At 39.7% G+C, this 21,763-nt stretch overlaps 1 protein-coding gene across 4 annotated transcripts in view; it reads right to left on the bottom strand.

Annotated features, from left to right (window-relative positions):
- Positions 1-21,763, bottom strand: part of EFHB (EF-hand domain family member B) — a 64,841-nt gene that overhangs the window by 30,730 nt on the left and 12,348 nt on the right. For 3 of the 4 annotated variants that reach the window (XM_008009263.3, XM_073023637.1, XM_008009266.3), the window contains exons 1-5: positions 20,388-21,424; positions 9,731-9,793; positions 9,059-9,202; positions 7,460-7,640; positions 4,502-4,612 (exon numbers count right to left, since the gene is read on the bottom strand). In XM_008009263.3, the coding sequence (XP_008007454.2) occupies positions 4,502-4,612; positions 7,460-7,640; positions 9,059-9,202; positions 9,731-9,793; positions 20,388-21,113 (1,225 nt within the window). In that variant the 5' untranslated portion in view covers positions 21,114-21,424. Of the gene's footprint in view, positions 1-4,501; positions 4,613-7,459; positions 7,641-9,058; positions 9,203-9,730; positions 9,794-20,387; positions 21,425-21,763 lie in introns of those variants that run through there. The other variant, XM_008009265.3, reaches the window with a different exon arrangement.

The raw sequence follows: 21,763 nt of genomic DNA on the forward strand, positions 1-21,763 counted from the left end.
GATCAAAACTGGAGTAATCACGTTACCTGACTTCAAATTATACTACAGAGCTGTAGTAACCAAAACAGCATGGCACTAGCAGAAAAACAGACACATAGACCAATGGAACAGAATAAAGAATCCAAACAAATCCACACACCTACAGTGAAGTCATTTTTGGCAAAGGTGCCAAGAACATACACTGAGGAAAAGACAGTCTCTTCAACAAATGGTGCTGGGAAAACTGGATATTCATATGCAAAAGAATGAAACTAGACCCCTATCTCTTGCCATATACAAAAATAAAATCAAAATGAATTAAAAACTTAAATCTAAGACCTCAAACTATGAAACTACTACAAGAAAACATTGGGGAAAATCTCCAGGACATTGATCTGGGCAAAATTTCTGGAGTAATATCCCACAAGCACAGGCAACCAAAGCAAAAAAGGACAAATGGGATCACGACAAGTTAAAAAGCTTCTGCACTGCAAAGGATAAAATCAACAAAGTGAAAAGACAACCCACAGAATGGGAGAATATACTTGCCAACTACCCATCTGACAAGAGATTAATAACCAGGATATACAAGGAACTCAACTGTATACAAAAAATAATAATAATCTGATCAAAAAAGTGGACAAAACATTTAAATAGACATTTCACCAAAAAAAAAAAAGAAAATACAAATAGCAGACATATGAAAAGGTGCTCAACATCACTGATCATCAGAGAAATGCAAATCAGAAGTACGATGAGATATCATTCCACCCCAGTTAAAATGGCTTATATTCAAAATACAGGCAATAGCAAATGCTGGTGAGGGTGTGGAGAAATAGGAACCCTTGTACACTGTTGGTGGGAAGGCAAATTAGTACAACCACTATGGAGAACAATTCGGAGGTTCCTCAAAAAACTAAAACTTGACCTACCATATGATCCAGCAATCCCACTGCTGGGTATATACCCATAAGAAAGGAAATCAGGCTGGGAGCAGTGGCCAATGCCTGTAATCTCAGCAGCACTTTGGGATACCAAGATGGGTGGATCACCTGAGGTCAGTTCAAGACCAGCCTGGTAAACATGGCAAAACCCCGTCTCTACTAAAAATACAAAAATTAACCAGGCATGGTGGCAGGCACCTGTAATCCCAACTACTTGGAAGGCTGAGGCTGGAGAATGGCTTGAACCCAGGAGGCGGAGGTTGCAGTGAGCCGAGATCACACCACTGCACTCCAGCCTGGGCAACGGAGCAAGAATTCGTCTCAAAAAAAGAAAAAAAAAAAGAAAATAAAATAAAAAAGAAAGAAAATTAGTATATCAGAGAGATTACACGCACTCCTGTGTTTGTTTCAGCACTGTTTACAATGAGATTTGGAAACAGCCTATGTACCCATCAACAGATGAATGGATAAATTACGATGAACCTATAAAGAAAATGTGGTACATTTACACAATGGGGTACTATTCAGCCATAAGGAAGAATGAATTCCAGTCTTTTGCAACAACAGGGATTGAACTGGAGATCATTATGTTAAGTGAAATAAGCAAGGCACAGAAAGACAAACGTTGCATGTTCTCACTTATTTGTGAGATCTAAAAATAAAAACAATTGAACTCATGGACATAGAGAGTAGACGGATGATTATCAGAGGCTGAGAAGGATAGCAGGGGTAGTAGGGAAAAAAACTAGAAAGAATGAATAAGAACTACTACTTCATAGCACAATAGGGTGACTACAGTCAATAATAACTTAACTGTACATTTTTAAATAACTTAAAGAGTATAATTTGATTGTTTGTAACTCAAAGTATAAATGCTTGAGGGGACGGATGCACCATTCTCCAAGATGCACTTATTTCATGTTGCATGCCCATGTCAAAACATCTCATGTACCCCATAAATATATATACCTACTATGTACCCACAAAAAAAAAAGAATAAGAATAATTTTGAAAATGTTCAACTTCTCAACTGTAGTTATCTCTAGCTAATGGGATTTCAAGGTTATATTTACTCTTTCTTCATTTTTTAATATTTAAGTTATCTACAATTATAATGTATTTCTATAATTAAAAAGCTACTTTCCTTATGAGGGAAATATTAAGATCATATTTAAAAGATCAGATTCTACAACTTTTCAAGATGCCATTGAAACTTCCATAAAAATAGCAAACGAAGGAAATTGTAGTCATGTTACGGTCCATTAGAGCTCTTCTAAATATAAAAAACTACACTTATTTTTCTCAGACTGTTAAATGCTTATAAGGTATCTCATTGTAAGTTGTCTATACATTGTACATATTTATTGACGTAGTTCTTTTTGCTTTTTATTTTATTTTGAGACAGGGTCTCACTCATGCCCAGGCCTAGAGTGCAGTAGTGCAATCGTGGCTCACTGCAACCTGGAACTCCTGGGCTCAAGCAATCCTCCCATCTTAGCCTCCCAAGTAGCCGGAACTACAGACATGCGCCACCATGCCTGGCTAATTTTTTAATTTATTTTTCATAGGTACAGATTCTCCCTATGTTGCCCAAGCTGGTCTCAAACTCCTGGGCTCAAGTGATCCACCTGCCTCAGCCTCCCAAAGCGCTGAGATTACAAGAGTGAGCCACTGCACTCAGATCAAAGTTCTTTTTAAAACAATTAAAGAGCATTGGATTAGACTGTGCAATAGACATGAAACTTTTTCAAACATGAATAAAATATTTTCACAAGACAGAGAAGGAAGAAAGGAGGGAATGAACGAAAGAAAGGGAGGAAAGAACAAAAGAAAGGAGGGAAAGAGCAAAAGAAAGGAATGGGTTAGGGAAGTAGAGGAGTAAAGATATGGAGAGAAGTCAAGACTGTGAGAAGAAATATGGCATCTGTGCAGATAGCAACAGGGGCAGTGTGAGAGTAGGGACAATCTTAGACAATCTGGGAACATGTTGGGGCATGTAAAGAACCAGCAGATACTTCCTTATCACTGACAAAAAAAGAAAAGAAAAAGAAAAAGGCAGAAAAAAAGGAAAAGGAAAAAGGAAAGGAAAGGAAAGGAAAGGAAAGGAAAGGAAAGGAAAGGAAAGGAAAGGAAAGGAAAGGAAAGAAAGAGGCGGGAGAGAGAAGGAAGGAAAGGGAAAGGGGAGAAGAAACAAAAAAGGAAAGGAGAGGGAGGAAGGGGAGGGGACGGAAAAGGAGGGGAGGGAAGGAAGGAAGGAAGGAAGGAAGGAAGGAAGGAAGGAAGGAAGGAAGGAAGGAAGGAAGGAAGGAAGGAAGAGGAGAACCAACACACATCAGCTATGACAGAAGCAAATGGCAGACTCCAAACATGAAGCTATGAACAGAAATTTGGGAGGAGAGCATAGAAAGGGAGTCTAGTGTTAGATGGCAGTGGAGGAGAAAAAGTAAGAAATAAGAAATGGGGAGCAAGAAAGCCCCCCCTTTCTTGCAGTGGAGGAGAAAAGTAAAGAAATAAGAAATAAGGAGCACAAACCCCTGCTGTGCTGCAGTGAAGGGCAGCTCTTCTAGCTAATAAAGACTGAGTTTATGAACCATGCACAATCCATAGGCTTTCTCAGGACATGTATCACAGTCTACTTCTCAATCCTTTATTATATCAAGACTTTACTTAACATCAACATATTGGCAATTGAGTTTTATTTTATAGCACTATAAACAACTAATGCCTTTTCAGTTGTGTTATGGAATAATTCTAGTAATATGCTACTAGATATGAAACTTTAAGACAAGATCACTAAAAATAATAATAATAATAACAGCTAATAATTATGAGTACTTAACTATGTTCCAGGTACTACGTTAAGCATCTGACATCTAATCAATCCTCACAATATTACTATACCCATTTAAGAGATGAGAATATATAATGATCAAATAAGTAAATTGCCCAAGTTTTAAAAGATAGTAAATAGATGAGCTAGGATTTGAACCTGATCTGATTCAAAAATTTGTGAACTTGACCATCACCCAATATTCTTAATGTAAAATTAAGCACTTAGAATAAGTATTGAGCTGAGTGCAGTGGTGCATGCCTGTAATCCCAGCACTTTGGGAGGCTAAAGTGGGAGGATCGCTTGACCTCAGGAGTTTGAGACCAGCCTGGACAACATAGGAAGACCCCATCTCTATTTAAAAACTCAAAAGATTAGCCAGGCGTGGTGATGCACACCTGTAGTCTCAGCTGTTCAGGAGGCTGAGGTGAAAGGATTGCTTGAGCCTAGGAGGTGCAGACTGCAATGAGCCATGATCACACCACTGCACTCCAGCCTGGGCAACAGAGACCCCTGTCTTAAAAAAAAAAAAAAAAAAAAAAAAAATTAAATAAAATTTTTTTAAAACCATAAGTATATGCGGTAGAGGTTTTCCCAGCTATCATGGTTTATGACCTTATGAATAAGATTGTATTAATCACGTATTACATGCCAGGCATTTAATTTTGTGTACTTATCTCCTTTATTCCTCTTCACAAATCCGTAAGTCCCATATCCTCAGGCCCATTTTGCATTGGAGGACACTTACCTGCACAATAATCATTATGAGAAACAACATACAAATCATGTCCTTCATTTCCTTCTTTAAATACTTCTTCATATGATTTTGGTGGATTCACCACATCTTTAGCAGAGTATTCTGAAGGAAGAATTAATAAAATCAGTTCCAAGGTACTTTTTAATCTATTTATAAGACGTTTATATTGACTAGAACAAATGAGAAATTAGGGATGCTGGATGCAAGTCTACATAGACATCCCGAGAGATCACAAAGCCAACATAAAGATTTATCAAGAAAGGGAAGCCCGCTTGACCTGGCTCACCCCCTAGAAGACTGAAGCATGTTAGAACTTTATTATCAGTTGGCTGGGAGCAGTGGCTCATGCATGTAATCCCAGCACTTTGAGAGGCCAAAGAGGGTGGATCACCTGAAGTCAGGAGTTTGAGATCAACCTGGTCAACATGATGAAACCCTATTCCTACTAAAAAAAAAACACACACAAAAAAAATTCCAGCCTGGCCAACATGGTGAAACCCCATTTCTACGAAAAATACAAAAATTAGCCAGGTGTGGTAGCATGTGCCTGTGGTCCCAGCTACTCTACTCGGGAGGTTGAAGCAGGAAAATCACTTGATCCCAGGAGGCAGACGTTGCAGTGAACCCAGATGGCACCACTATACTCTAGCCTGGGTGACAGAGCAAGACTTTCATTTCAAAAAAAAAGAACTCTATTATCAGTTAACTGTTTAGCATCGTGGTAAGCCATATTCCAAGCACAGTTAAATTCCTGGTCCTGAGAATCTCTGTACAATTTTTATTTTAGTTTACTGCAGACTTCTCAAGATGATCTAAACAAATCTGAACCACAAATTAGAACCCCTAATGCCCTATGGGGTAGCCATGGTGTAAATTTTGGCAGTTTTAGATGGACGCATACACCCTGTGTCTGTTTGGATCTGAATCTGCATTCCCAGGCCAGGCTCAGTGGCTCAGGTCTGTAATCCCAGTACTTTGGGAGGCTGAGGTGGGTGGATCATCTGAGGTCGGGAGTTTGAGACCAGCCTGAGCAACATGGTGAAACCCTGTCTCTACTAAAAACACAAAAATTAGACGGGCGTGGTGGCACACGCCTATAATCCCAGCTGCTCGGGGGGCTGAGGCAGGAGAATCACTTGAACCTGGGAGGCAGAGGTTGCAGGGAGCTGAGATCCCAACACTGCACTGCAGCTTGGGCAACAGAGTGAGACTCCGTCTCAAAAAATTAATTAACTAATTAATTAATTTTAAAAAATGAATCTGTATCCTCAGTGTAGCCAGAGGTACCAGGGAAATCACTGGAATCAGGGAGAAATTCTTCTACTGGTCCTAAATCTAGAAGAGATGTTTGTTTAATAGCTGCATTCCCATGACTAGTGGTACCCAGTTTTGTGTACAGTGAATAATTTTGTTTTTACTGCTTTAGATAGTAATTTGTAAATGTAACTCCATTTACAATTTCACTCTTCCCTTTCGACCTAACAACATAGATTAAGAAGTTTCCTTTATTTTGGCCTTTCTGCCAAGAATTAAGGTATATAAACTAATAGTTAAGAATATCAGAAGATGATTCCAATCAAAATAATCCTGTAAAGCAGAACTTCTTTTTGATATATGAACATTACACTTAATGATACACATATATACATGTTTTGAAACATTGTTTCTTTTATATATTTAAATGAGGACCACTTAGAGAATACTTTCCACATTAAATAAACTAATCCTAGGTAGCAGTTATGATATAATGGCTATAATGCCATGTCTAACAGTTCATATACATAGGATTTCTTAAACCTATCAAAAAGAAGAGGTGGGAAATAGTCACTCACATCTGTAATCCCAGCAGTTTGGGAGGCCAAGGTGGGAGAATCACTTGAGTCCAGGAGCTTGAGGCCAGCCTGGAAACATGGTGAGACCCCAGTCTCTATATAAATATAAATATACATAGTTTATAAATATATGTTTCATATGTTTATGAAACATAAAAAGGAGAGGATATTTAATCTACTCTAAAATACATTTTTCATGTGTCAAATTTTAAAAAACTTTAGATCTGATGCAATAAGGTACAACTCCAGATTTTACATTCCAAAGTATAATCTGCCTTCAGAGTAGATGTCACTACCTTAAGGAAAATAATCTAGTGAGCCTTTTGGTGAACAAAGCTAAGGTTCCTGGAAGAGAGCCTCAATGGGTATGGAAAGACAAAGAGAGAATTTCTCCACAAAAACAAAGGAAGATGGAATTTGAGATCTACGGTAAGACTCCTAGAGGGAGGGGATAACCTCAAAAAGAGTATAGGAGAGAAATCTGAGAAAGGTGTAAAGAAAGGCACCCAACAACATGGCAGGAACCTGGGTCTTCAGAAGGAAGAATGGCCTATGACCAGTTCCAATGAGTTATTTGTTGAAAGATGGTACTCTACTCCCTCTCAGAATCAGAGTGGAAGTCACTCTGCCCTGTGATTGGTTAATATGCACGTAGATCTCATGGATCTGCATGAATGGAGAGTGGTATACAGCATTTACCAAACTTACCTGTGCCATGAACTCTGTTTCATAAAGAGTTCGGAGTCATGAACACATGTGAAGCACTGATGGAAACAGAACACACGAATGGATGTCCAAGGCAAAGGGATTGCAGTTCTCTAGCTAGTCCCAGAGCCAATTTTTGTTGAGTACTTTCCTGTCTTTACACCATACCTACTATGCTCACTATATCTGGACTCCAATACCTGAATTTTTCCTGCTTCTGCATACATACATGTCAAGGATTTTGGTTCTGAGAATAACTTTCTTGCTACAATCCCATCTTTCCTTCTTGAGTCATTATTTACACCATCGCCAAACATCATACAAATAAGATATTTGATCAAATTTTCCAAAGAAACTTATTTTACCAGCCCCTTCCCACCCCCCCTTTTTTTTTTTTTTTTTTTTTTACTACCTCTGATGATTGCTGTCCCAAATGTCGTATTGATTGTGTCCATTCCTTTAGGTAATCCTGGTGCTTGATCATGAGATTTTCCTAATGGTGCTCGTCGATTGCTAAGATATATAGATTCTTTTTTATCTTTAATTTTCTGTTGAAATGTGGTAATAGGCTGTGGGTTTATCAATGTGTTTGCCTAAAAGAAATCATACAATGCACAAATACATCAACAAAAATAGTACAAACCTGAAAATGGAAACCCTAATCAACAGCTAGGGAGAGGAGACTGTACGATTGTGGGAAAACATTTCATTATCATCACTGGCTTTGCTCACCTTCAAATGAACTGTCGGAATTGGCTATAAAGTTTAAACATGCCTAGAAGAACTTTCTAATGAGTTAAAAGGTTTCAGTGATACTAAAAGGTTTACGATGATAGCTTCCAAGTTACTCGACTCAAATATTTAAGAAAAGTGATGCCAGGTGCAGTGGCTCACGCCTGTTATCCCAGCACTTTGGGAGGCTGAGGAGGGCGGATCACCTGAGGTCAGGAGTTTGAGACGAGCCTGGCCAACATGGTGAAACTCCGTATCTACTAAACATAAAAAAATAAAAAATTAGTCAGATGTGGTGGCACGCACCTGTAGTCCCAGCTACTGAGGAGTCTGAGGCAGAAAAATCGCTTGAGCCCGGGAAGTAGAAGTTACAGTGAATCAAGATCACGCCACTGCACTCCAGCCTGGGCGACAGAGTGAGACTCAGTCTCAAAGAAAAAAAAAAGAAAGAAAGAAAAGTGAAAATGAAAAGCACAAGAACCACTTGACTTCCAAAAGTTCTCTTCAGATACAGAGATCAGGTCTTCTGAATCTAGAGTGTCCATTCAATCAGTAGCAGATAACAAACATTTTGACTCCACCTCTACTCAATGTCTATATAAGTATTCCACAGGGCCTCTAGGCAAGTCACTAAGGCAGTCTTTTTTTTTTTTTTTTTTTTTTTTGAGATGGAATCTCAGTCTGTTGCCCAGGCTGGACTGCAGTGGCATGATCTCGGCTCACAGCAATCTTCGCCTCCTGGCTTCAAGCGATTCTCCTGCCTCAGCCTCCCAAGTAGCTGGGATTACAGGTGCCCGCTACCATGCCCCAGCTTTTTTTTTTTTTTTTTACTTTTAGTAGAGACAGGATTTCGTCATGTTGGCCAGGCTGGTCTCAAATTCCTGATCTTAGGTGATCCTCCTGCCTCAGCCTCCCAAAGTGCTGGGATACAGGCATGAGCCACCACACCCCGCCAAGACAGTCTTCTTTACTGTCTAACAAAGCCTGACAGCATTTCTCTTTATTGTGAGACAATGGAATGCAACTAGGCTTTTATCATTTGAGAGAAGAATAGATAGTTTTTGGCTTAAACTATTAATTTCTTCACACCGCCTTGGCTGCTGCTGCTTGGATTTTTTCTACTGCTCAAGATAAAGGCTTTTGGAAGATAGATTGAGAAAAGCCTAGTAAAAATATGGGTGGGAAGGAGATTGGAACTCATGAATTTCACTAATACCTGATTGTGCATTTTCACCTTGGTAAATTAATAATGTACAAGGAAAAAAAGAAAATAAGTTACCGGTATTGAAATTTTAGATCTAATTCCATGTGTCAAATAAGGTGCAATTTGGGGATCATTTGCTCTTCCATAAAATACTCTTTCTACTCCAGCAGGTGGATATCTGAAGTTGAAATACTTTTTTGCCGCAGGTGGAGTAATTAGCTACAAAGAGTGAGGCAAGAAAATAGTAGTAAGTACAGTTTCTAAAAATATTAACAGAACCGATCTATACCAATCAATCAACAACCTTAAGTGTATGTATGTAGTAAGCACATTTGGAACTACAGCCCCAAATAATGAACATCCCCCTAAAACGTATTTAATTATTAATGGAAGTAAATAACATTTTTTTCCATGACACAGATCCTGAGAACATGTGCCCTAAACAGCTTACTTTAAATGTTGCATTTAGAAAACAACCAGGAAGTATCCAGGTTACAAAGTATACCATTATTCCCACTGAAATAAATTGAATCCCCTGTAATTGAATCCCTGTAGAGCTAGAAACTGGAAGCCTGGGATTTTCACTTTCTTGGACAAAATCAATAGAAGGCCTCAAAATACAGTAAAGAATCCAAATTGACCACATTAAATGTACACCACTTTCATAAGGAACGTTGAGTTGCCTATTTCTTAATGTTCACACACAAGGTAAAAATAGAAACATAAAGGCATATTGAAAGTGCTCACCCTGGGAAGTTTTTCAGTCACGCAGCTTGCAACTCTGTAACCAACTGGAATAACTTTTCCTGCCTTTGGGAGAAAAAAATGGGTTGATCATTGTCAGGGTGGAAGAGGAGCACTTTGAAGAATGAAATTTATTTCAAACTTGTCCTATGCCTCTGATGCTACAAAGTTACTTTTGACTAACATAAAAAAGGAAGAACCAATAGTAAATATAAAGCAATCTTCACACATAACAAACATTAAATGCTATGTATATATTATAAACATTTATAAAATTGTAAGCATATATTTTTACAGCACTAACATTGTTAGTGATTCATTCAGTTACAGGAATTCCGTGCTGTGTTGAGGAATTCAGCTTTCGGAACAATCTTCTCATAGATCACAGGTTAATTATTCATTGTCCCATATAACAGTGAAATAGAAGTATGATCTTTGGGAGGCCAAGAAGGGAGGGTTTCTCAAGGCCAGGAGTTCAAGGCTACAGTGAGCTATGATCACATCACTGCACTCCATCCTTGGCAATGGAGCGAGACCTTGCCTCTGAAAATAAATAAATAAATAAAATTTAAAACTAAGAGAAAAAAACTAACTTCCCATAGTGTTCTGGGTATCTGGAGAGAGGAGAAAGAGAGACAGAGAGAGAGAAAGAGAGAGAGAGAAAGAGAGAGAATAAACAGACAAAAGCAGAGAAATTGAGAATGGAGTGGAGTGGATGGATGAATGAGTAGATGTGCGTGAACATATGAATGAATACATATGGGTAGGTGAAGTTTGTTATTATGTTAAGTGTTGAGTGTGGAATTCCTTTCAGTAAGAGAGTCATTAGGGTTTAAGAGACTATCTTGCTGACATCTCTAGGTATAAAAGAGGAAGCCCACAGACATAGCCAGGCAGAAAACTGAATTGCTTTGTTCAAAAAAAAAAAGGGGGGGAGAAAATATGATCTTTGTAGTGTCTAACATTTTGATATGAATTATTAGACTCCAGTTTGAAAGGTAGGGGCAAAACAACTTCTGATTAGATACACTAAGAAGGAAAAATCAAGGAGATGACAAATAAATCGAGAAGGTGTGTGGACTCCAAGGTCTAGCAACAGGGTGAGAGGCTGGAGGGCGCCAAGATGGGAAATAAGACAGTGAGAAGCAGCCCAGTCTTAATGCTGTATCTTCAGTAAATTCTACCCACACAATTACATTATGTGAGAAGAACTTTGTGTAAAAAAAAGAAAAGAACTGTGTTCTAACCTGGGCAAAAGCAAGACTGAGAAGATGGAGAAGAGATATAGTGAGATTTTTTAAATTCAGTTGGAAGTTATAAGAAATCTCACAGATACCAGGGAATACTGTCTCTCTTGCTATACTTAGGATAGGAACTCAAGTCATTTTAAAAAATATGAAGGCTGCCAGGCAAGGTGGCTCACACCTGTAATCCCAGCACTTTGGAAGGCCAAAGGTGGGTGGATCATTTGGGGTCAGGAGTTCAAGACCAGCCTGGCCAACATGGTGAAACCCCATCCCTTCTAAAACTACAAAAATTAGGTAGGCATGGTGGCACGTGCCTGTAATCCCAGCTACTCGGGAAGCTGAGGCAGGAGAATTGCTTGAACCCAGGAGGCAGAGGTTGCAGTGACCCAAGGTCATGCCATTGCACTTCAGCCTGGGTGACAAGAGCAAAACTCCATCTCAAAAAAGAAAAATAAAATTATGAAGGGGATCAGAATATGCCACCCAAAAATATGCCACTTTTGCATGTGGATTATTTTGAGCTGAAGGCAGTTGAGAATCAACAGATACAGGAAAAGTTCAACACTTAGAAGAAGGTGTGGTAAAGCTATGAAAATAGAAAGATTGGTTGAAAGTTTGTATTCAGGGCAATTGGATCCCCAGTTCTTCTCCATCCTATGTTATCCTTGTCTTCACACAAGCTCTCAACCCCTCTTGCCAAACTCTTGCCAAACTGTGGATTTGTTTTCATAAAGCGGTTTTGTAGCCAGAAACATCAAGCCCAAGGTAAAGTAGCGGGACATTAATAAAGTATACTTTCTGTAATGCATTTCCTCTAGCTTCTTCTCCCACTGGGCCCTGGAAAGCAAGCAGCCAGGAGTCAAGCCAGCCCTCTAGCCAGTGGGCAGTGCATAGGAAAGGCAGTAGGGCATCAACGAATATAAATAGAGATTTGGAAGCCAGCCTGCTTGGGTTCAAATATCTGCCAATAAATAAGCTGTGTCACCCTATTACTCAGCCTCAATTTGCTCACAATGGAGATGGTGATAACAGTACCAACCTCATAGAGATCACTGTGAGAATTAAATGAGTTAATACATATAAAATGCTTAGAACAGTGTCCACACACGCTGTGTGCTATGTACGTTTCAACTATTATTACCATTATCAATATTCTCTGGAAAATCTGAATAACCTAGAGGGAAAAAAAATTAGTATTGGGGACTCTCCCAAAATAAAAGCTGCCTCATCACTTGATCACCTTATAACAATGCCCTAGCCGGATGCAGTGGCTCACACCTGTAATCCCAGCACTTTGGGAGGCAAAGGCAGGCGGACCATGAGGTCAGGAGTTCAAGAGCAGCCTGACCAACATGATGAAACCCCGTTGCTACAAAAAAAATACAAAAATTACCCAGGCGTGGTGGCACATGCCTATAGTCCCAGCTACTCAGGAGGCCGAGGCAGGAGACTCACTGGAACCCAGGAGGCGGAGGCTGAGTGAGCCGAGATCGCGCCACTGCACTCCAGCCTGAGCAACAAGAGCAAAACCCTATCTCAAAAAAAAAAAAAAAAAGGCCCCAGGGTAAACAAGCCATGCAACACACATACAGCTACTAATTTGTTTTGTTTTGTTTTGTTTTTGAGACAGGGTCTGATTCAGTCGTCTAGGCTGGAGTGCAGTAGTGCAGATCTCAGCTCACTGCAATCTCTGCCTTTCAACGTCGGCTCAGTGCAACCTCCACCATCCTCCCGCATCAGCCTCCCTAATAACTGGGACTACAAGTGCAGGCCACCATGCCTAGCTAATTTTTGTAAATTTTTTTTGTAGAGACGAGTTTTTGTCATGTTGCCCAAGCTGGTCTCAAACTTCTGAGCTCAAGTGATATGCCCACCTTGGCCTCCCAAAGTGGTGGAATTACAGGCGTGAGCCACCATGCCCAGTCTGCTTAATGTTTTAATATGAGTTATTAGACTCCAATTTGAAAGGGAGGGGCAAAACAAGCTAATAAAAAAACAAACACAAACATAGAGGCAATAGGAAAACGTAAACAAACAAAAGAGATTACCTGACAGATATAATAAGATGTTGCATTTATTGCATTCATAAAACAAGATTAGAAATTTTAAAAGACAACCTGAGAAGTAATAACTTTTTAGAATTTAAACACAATAATCTAAATAAAATTTCTACTTTTCACCTATTGTTTTAATAGGTACTGATGACCTGGGCGTGGTGGCCCATGCCTATCATCCCAACACTTTGGGGGGCTCCAGCTCCACTGCTGGAGCCCAGGGTTCAAGACCAGCCTGGGCAACAAAGTGAGACCCTTTTCTCTTAAAAAAAAAAAAAAAAAAAAAACTAATGATGATTCTTTCCTAAACCGTTATTATTATGATTGCTGCCAAATGAAGACTTTCTAATTCTAGCATTCTTTCTACATTTATTAATTGCATTATACTTATACTGCAAGGAAGTTTTCTTTCTCTTTTTTTTTTTTTTTTTTTTTTTGAGACAGAGTCTTGCTCTGTTGCCCAGGCTGGATTGCCCAGGCTGGAGTGCAGTGGTATGATCTCGGCTCACCATAACCTCTGCCTCCCAGGTTCAAGCCATTCTCCTGCCTCAACCTCCCGAGTAGCTGGGACTACAGGCACACGCCACCATGCCCGGCTAATTTTTGTATTTTTAGTAGAGACAGGGTTTCACTACGTTGGCCAGGCTGGTCTCGAACTCCTGACCTCGTGATCCTCCCATCTCGACCTCCCAAAGTGCTGGGATTACAGGCATAAACCACCGCACCAGGCCTTTTCTCACTATTTATTCACACATGTATGTATTTACATCCCTATGTACTCGTGGATTTCTATTTTATTCAAAGGCAATTTTATTTAATACTCAATGTATACCAGTTTGGGCTAGGGGAAGACTCATCACATTTGTTTCTTCAAATTTGTTTTATATCTGCATGATTCTTTAGGATTCTTCTCACTTTTTTGCTCACAAAGATGTTCCATGTTCATATCGTACTAGCCTGTGCAAGTCTTAGAGTCAGCCATTTCTCCAAGGAGCTTAATTTCTTTTCATAGAGAATAGTATTAAGAAATAAAGATCTGGATTTTGGTGTGCTCATTGCTACTAGAGAAATACTGCTTCTAAGCTCTCTTAAATAGAGTTAGGAAACATATGAATAGACAAACACTCCCATACACTTGCGTGTATATCGATCCTATAATATCCTGTCTAGTTAAATGTATGTAGTTAGAATCCATGGACATAGATATATAGATATATCATAAATGTATATGAATACCTCTTATCACAATCCAACACAACAATTCATTCTATTCTTCTCCTTTCCATATTTGTAACCCTTTTCTCCGTCGGTGAGAAAAGGGTTATTGTCCTAAATAACCCTGGCATTATTGTCCTAAATATTTTTACTTATCTGCTTAGGCTTTCTGTCTGTAACCCAACTCCCAACTGCACCAACCATCTCCTTGCTCAGCTGCCTCTTTGTTCAGTCCCTAACCACACCGGAGACACCTTGCTTGGCCACCTCCTCAGTCAACCCCCCGTGTTACAGCCTTTAATGGCCAAGTACCTCTTTCATTTCTCATACAAGTGAGTCCCAAGATTCAAGTCAACTCAGGAAGGTTGACATAAGACCATTTTCAGCTGCTCAGGACCCACAGACCCATAATCATCACACCACCTTCCACTCTTCAAATTTAATGTGGGTTAGCATAATGGTTACAGCTCTCCCACTTGCCCTTGGTCAAGATCCCTCTGTTTTGCCCAGAGAGATCCCCAATTCTAAACATCTCAGAGAGAATTAGGAGTGATGGTACCCATTCCCTTTCTGCCCAGAAGACATTGAATCCATTATGCAAATAAAAACACCCAATTCCCAGAATTCTGCAGAGATTAGCTTTGCAAATGCATACAAAATAAATCTTTGTACCTGGTATTTTCTCCAATACCAGGGCCTGCATAACTAGGAAGGTCCCACAAGATTTATTAATGGGGGACACCTTTCCCTCCACCTATTCCCAAAATAGCTGTCAGGTTCTACTAGTACAGAACAGGAAAAAGCAAGGCACCCCTTTGCATGACATTTACCATATTAAAAAGTCATTTGTCTATTGGTCTCCAGTCTCTAGACTCTAAGCTCCTTGAATGCAAGTGCTATGTAATTTTTCATCTATGTAGCCCCAGCGTTTGTTTGTGCGTGTGTGGGTTTTTGGGTTTTTTGTTTTTTTATTTTTTATTTTTATTTTTGAGATGGAGTTTCACTCTTGTTGCCCAGGCTGGAGTGCAATGGCACGATCTCGGCTCACCACAACCTCCGCTTCCCGGGCTCAAGCGATTCACCCACCTCGGCCTCCTGAGTAGCTGGGATTACAGGCCCTGTCACCACACCCGGCTAATTTTGTATTTTTAGTAGAGGTGGGGTTTCTCTATTTTGGTCAGATTGGTCTCGAACTCCCAACCTCAGGTGATCCGCCCACCTTGGCCTCCCAAAGTGCTGGGATTACAGGCATGAGCCACCCACCGGGCCTTGTTTTTGTTTTTTAAATAGGATCTCACTCTGTCAACCAGGCTGGAGTGAAGTGATACCATCACGGTTCACTGCAGCCTCAACCTCCCATGGCACTACGCTATCGTGGACACTGTAATTTTTGTAAACTTGCCCTTGAAGCTCTCTTCCCTTCTTCCTCTTTCTATTCCAGGGCTCAATATCATTTACCAATGCACTTTGTATGCTTCAGATGTTTTGTCTTAATAACTCCAGGTTTCTGCCATAGTCAGTGCATTGATGGAAATCAACGGACAGTCTTGGGATATCTTAGAAAATGACCATTGTGGAGATTTTGATCTCTGAGAGTGTTTTTCAAAAGTCAAGTGCTCTTTCAAGGGCTACCAGGCCTCCACACAGAGGACCTCCTTTCACAAGAATCTTTTTGATTAAGGACACACCAGAAATCTCTCCTTAAGCCAGTATTTCTTGGAAACTTTTCCTTGCTGCACTGGTTCCATATCCACGACTGCTTTAATAGAAGAACTTGCCTGATGGGTCTCATAAATCCATCAGAGCAAACCTTCACCCGCAACTAAACACCAACTTTGGGCAGCAACTTCAAACCATAGGATGAGTATTCCTAAAATGAGGTGTATCTACTCTTCCTTGCTCAAAACTGGAAAGCTCTCTCATTAAAATAAGCTCTTCCAGTTCCCTGAATGCAACCTGATGCAAAGAGATTATCCTCAAGGATTGATCTTGCAGGTTATTCACAATGGGGATTTTCATCTAAACTCTCCTAAAAGCCATGCTTGACACTGGGTTTCAACCTCACCCAAATGCACTTCCTTCCTACTCTGAGACTCAGGGGCATCAAATACTTTACCATCCCATCCCCTGGTCAGGATGTTAGGGATTTCCTTCCCTTCCTTTTTCAGCTGTTTGAGTTTAACCAAGCTTACAAGAAGTAGATAATACTATAAATAAATACTGTAGCATATATAAATAAATAACTATAGTGTATATGCTGTATATACTATATATAGTTTAAACTAGTATATATATACTATATATAAACTATACTAGTTTAAACTATATATAGTATATACAGCATATACTATACTATAGTATATATAGTATATACTATATATAGTATATATTATATACGGAAGTATATATACTATATATAATATATATGATATAGTATATATTATTTTATATATGATATAGTATATATTAAATATAGTATACAGTATTATATAGTATTATATAGTATATACTATATATTATTATTTTATGTAATATTTATTTAATTTAATATTTTATTAAATATTTATTTAATATAATAATTTATTATATAGTATATACTTTATATAGTATTATATAGTATATACTACATAATATATACTATATACCATAATACTACATATATACTATATAATACTGTATATAATACTATAATATAGTATATAGTATAAATATAGTACATACTAAATATAGTATATACTATATATAGTACTATATTACTTACTATATAGTAGCTAATACTATAAATAACATACAAAGAAAGCATAAAGACAGTTGGAAAGATGAGAAGCTTCTCAATTCTTTTTATACACTAGCATTACCCTAATACCAAACACAAAAAGAAAAACTACTGTCTAAATTTACAGAGAACCACAAATACAAAAATCCTAGTGAAACACTGGCAAGTCAAATCCAGGGATATATTATGAACATAATATATCAAAACAAGTAGGGCTTAGGCCAAAAATATGAAGATGGTTTACCCTTAGAAAATGAACTATTTTTTCTGAGGGCTCTGTTCCATTCCATTCGTCTGTATCTCTGTTTTGGTACCAGTACCATGCTGTTTTGGTTACTGTAGCCTTGCAGTATAGTCTGAAGTCAGGTAGCGTGATGCCTCCAGCTTTGTTCTTTTGGCCTAGGATTGTCTTGTGTTATAATCAAAATAAATATTTTAACATCTTAAAAATCATTTTTAAATGAAGCCTTGTTTCTAATGAAGTTAGATTCCCTCCTCTTGCCTATAATCCTAATTCCATTCCCTTCCACTCATCTAGAATCTGGTTCCACCCATTCTCTTCCTTTGTGTTATCTCAAACTCCTCCACTGATTCACTAAATAATAAGATTCCTAAGTGGAATATTTACTGTTTCTCTTTCTGCCGTATTTCTTAAGGGAAAAAAATTTCATGATAGCTTTCTCTGATTCTAATAACCCATTTGCTCTTCAGTACATTATAATCTGAATTCTTTTTCTATTATGTCATTCTAACAATGTTGGTAATTTCTTAATGTCCAAAGTTAATCAATCTTATTTTTACTTTGTGTTTGGAGACAGGCTCTCATTTTGTCACCCAGACTGGAATGCAGTGGCGTGATCATAGCTCACTGGAACCTTGAACTCCCAGGCTCAAATGATCTTCGCACATCTCCCAAGTAGCTAGGACTACAGGCACACGCTACCACACTGGGCTAATTTTTCTTTTTTGTATAGGCAGAGTCTTGCTATGTTGCCCAGGCTGATGACAAACTCCTGGCCTCGAGAAATCCTCTTGCCTGCTGGGTGTGGTAGCTCATGCCTGTAATCCCAGCACTTTGGGAGGCCAAGGTGGGCCAAACACTTGAGGTCAGGAGTAGGGGACCAGCCTGGCCAACATGGCGAAACCCCTTCTCAATTAAAAATATAAAACTTAAATTAAAAAAAAAAAAACAAGAAGGAAAAAAAAAATTAGCCGGGTGTGGTGGCATGCTCCCAGAATTCCAGCTACTGGGAGGCTGAGGCACAAGAATCACTTAAGCCCGGGGGGACGAGTTTGCAGCGAGCTGAGATCGCACCACTGCACTCCAGCCTGGGTGATGGAGTAAGACTCTGTCTCAAAAAAAAAAAAAAAAAGACAGAAACAAAAAACCTCCTGCCTCAGCCTCCCAAAGTGCTGGGATTAAGTGCCACTGCACAAGGCCCATCAGAGATGATTTAACACTGCTGGTCACTCTCTCCTCAACACTCTCTTTCTGGTCCTATCACATTTAGAAAGGAAGGTTTGAGAAGTGGGAGGAAGCAGAGGTTTTAGAATTGCCTGTGCTGGAAACTGGAAGCTGGTGTCTGCATGTGTGTGAGATCAGATCAGATCAGATCAGAAGCTATAAACTGCAGAACCAATCCAGAAATGGGAACAGGTGTGGTCAAGTAAAGTGGCTGGGAAAATCCAAAGAGGAAATCAGAAAGCAATGTGAGGCACAGAAGAAAAGAACATTCTGAGTCTGAAGGGGAAAAGTCTTCAAACCCAGACAAAATTCTGTGGAAGCCCTGTGACCTCTTCAGTTGAGTTTTATTCTCAAATTTCAGTATGTGGAATATTTTATTCATATTATACCTTAAGGACACTTTCTTATCTTCCTCAATACCAGTGTCTCAGACTTACCTTTTTCTTTTCTGACTGGTCTTTCTCCCATTTAATCATCCAGGCTTCCTTCTATTTATCAAACATGTATTCATTGACTGACCACCATAAGCCAGGTATTGTGGTATGACATGAAGGTTAACAATAAACAAGATATAGTCTTTGCCCTCAAGAACTCACCTTATTGACATCTTTTTCACTGATTACCTCTTGTCAATGTTTCCCAAGATTCTTGCCTTGACTTTCTTCTCCCATTCACACCCACAGGGCATCAATTGTTTCATATTACCAAGTGTCTCCCTGGCTTCTTCACCTGTTATCTCATACTGAAGATAGCCAACACTGGACATTCATTTGCCACCAAACCCAAAGAGATCATCATCAACACAGAAACTCCTGAGTCATCCATGAACCTTCCCATACTCATTACATAGATCCACAACTGAGTGGCAATTTTTTAAAATATTATCTAAAAACCTCTCAAAATTGCAGTCTCCTTTGTATTCTTTCTAACTCTACATTAATTCCAGTCCATCAGAACTTTGGAACGTTCTTCTAACTCCCTTGCAGTTCATCATAACTACTGATATCAGAATTATCTTTCTAAAAGGCAAATTTTATTTATTTCTACCCTCATTAAGATCCACCATTGATACTGTATCCGTATGTTTTATCCCTACATTCTGGGCCTTTAGATGTCTTCTACGTATTTCTTCTTCATCTTCATCTCTCAACACCCTGCTGGCTGAATAGAACTATTCATGCCTCTCAAACATAGGAAACATTGGTTGTTCTCTGTACCTTTTTATGCCTAAAATGTTCTAACCTCATTCTTTCTTCAAATACTGACACCTTTCAATGTTAGCTCAAATATTAAGCCTTTCCCATCTCCTCTAAACAGAATCGTGCAATCTTTACACTGAGCTCTGTATTCAGAGTGCACTTCTATAAAGGAAGAATAGTGTGATTTTTATTCATTTGGATAACCATATACTACTCCTTTAGTTATCTATCTCCATTACTGGAGTGAGCCTAAACCTAGAAGTAGGGATCATGTACTTTTCATTTTATTTTGTGCTGTACCTGGCACAATGGCCACCACAAGTCTTTGCTGAAAGAACAAATAACTCACAGACTAAACAATGAATGGAAAAAGAAAAGTGTGACTATTAGGACACAGCGTGTATCTTCATGTATCTCAATATGTGAGAGGCTTGAGGAAAATGAAATGAAGGTTAAAGGAGAAAAGAGAAAGAAATCAGAACAAACCACTAGTGTGCACAGAAAACAAAGCTGACATCTAGGAAGGGAGGCAGAGAATCAGAAATCTAAGTAACATCTGCAAGGAGTCCAGTGGAGCAAGAAATTTACGAATCTCATGAAATCTTCGTAATTTGTCTCTTCAAAACAAGTTTCATCACTTTATCATCTCAATAAAGACACAGCTATACACAGTTTAGTTCCTAGGGAAAGTGGAAAAAACTTACACTTGGCCAGCAAGGTGTTCGATCAAAAAATTTCCCAGAGTATATGGGTCTGATGCGATCTGGAGGTTCCACTCCTGATTCAATGTTTCCAGCCTCCTTTCTCTCTTCAGGTTGTTGGGCAAACTGGCATCGGGAAGGTTCTATAACCAAGCCCATTTGGGGCTCTGTATTCTTAGTCTCCTCTGGCTCCTCGGCTTGGGTTAGTCCAATGTCCACCTCCACAGGAGGCTTAATCTCTGTGCCGGGTTTCATTACAACACAGGTAGACTCTTTTTCCATTTCCTGTCTTGGTTCCATATCCAAAGCAGGCTTTCCCACTAACTGCTGTACCCTTTCAGAGCCACTAGCTAAAGGAGCTCTGCTGCTCCCTACAGCCTGTGGACTTCCACACACCCTGCCCAAAGGAGGCTGTATTATCCGTTCATGGGTGTATCTTGCAAGACGACTTTCATTTTCTAACCCCATTCTTCCTGGCAACAGAGAAGGTTTTGTTCCCTCTGAGGCTGAGACACTGTCGACTCCTAAACTACCCCTCTGCATGAGAGACTTAGAAATATTCTGTCTTTCTGATCCCATTTCAAGCCCCTTGCTCAATGGAAATTTTGTTTCTGGTGATGCCATCCTTCCCTCACACTTATTACTAACCACAGGGCTCTCCCTGCATCGGGAATCTTCTTTTCCTAATCCCACTCTGATCCCCAACTCCATGGGAAATTTTGTTCCCATGATGACCCTCCTGTCTCCTAAATCATCCTTCCCTTACTTGGGGTGTCCAATCTCCACGTTCAGGGACGATTTCTCCCCACTCTCATTTCTCCAAGAGCACTCATCTCTAAGGGGAAAACTGTACCTGGCCCCAGGGATGTTTCCAATCCCTTGAGGAACCCCACTCTCAGGAAAGAGCACAACCTCACTCGTACTTCCTGCCCACTGCTTCCTGCCTGCCTCTTAACACCTAGCTGAGTTCACCGAGGAAAAGATGGAGTCTGTTTATCCGGTTACCTGGGAAACAGGGGCGGGACTTGGCGCTCAAGTCCTCCTTGGACAGATCCCCGCACATCTCTCATTTCTCTCTCTCTCTCTCTCTCTCTCTCTCTCTCCCCCCCCTTTCCTCTCTCTCTCCCCCCTCTCCTCTCCCCTCCCCCTTTCTCCCACTCTCCTCTCCCCTCCCCCCCGCTCTGTCTCTCTCTTGCCTTTCCTCTCTCCCTTCTCCCCCTCTCCCATCCCTCCTCCTCCTCCCCTCTATCCCTGCTTCCTTTCTCTTTTTCTTTGTTAGATTTGGAGGGCAAGAAAACTTGAGTGATGTGGCGTTGGGCGCTAGATCAAATGTTCACCAACTTCTCTGGTTTCCCAAGCAATGCAGTCCTTTTAGGATA

This window comes from Chlorocebus sabaeus, chromosome 15 (genome assembly GCF_047675955.1).
Source record: "Chlorocebus sabaeus isolate Y175 chromosome 15, mChlSab1.0.hap1, whole genome shotgun sequence".
NCBI classification, from domain to species: Eukaryota; Metazoa; Chordata; class Mammalia; order Primates; family Cercopithecidae; genus Chlorocebus; species Chlorocebus sabaeus.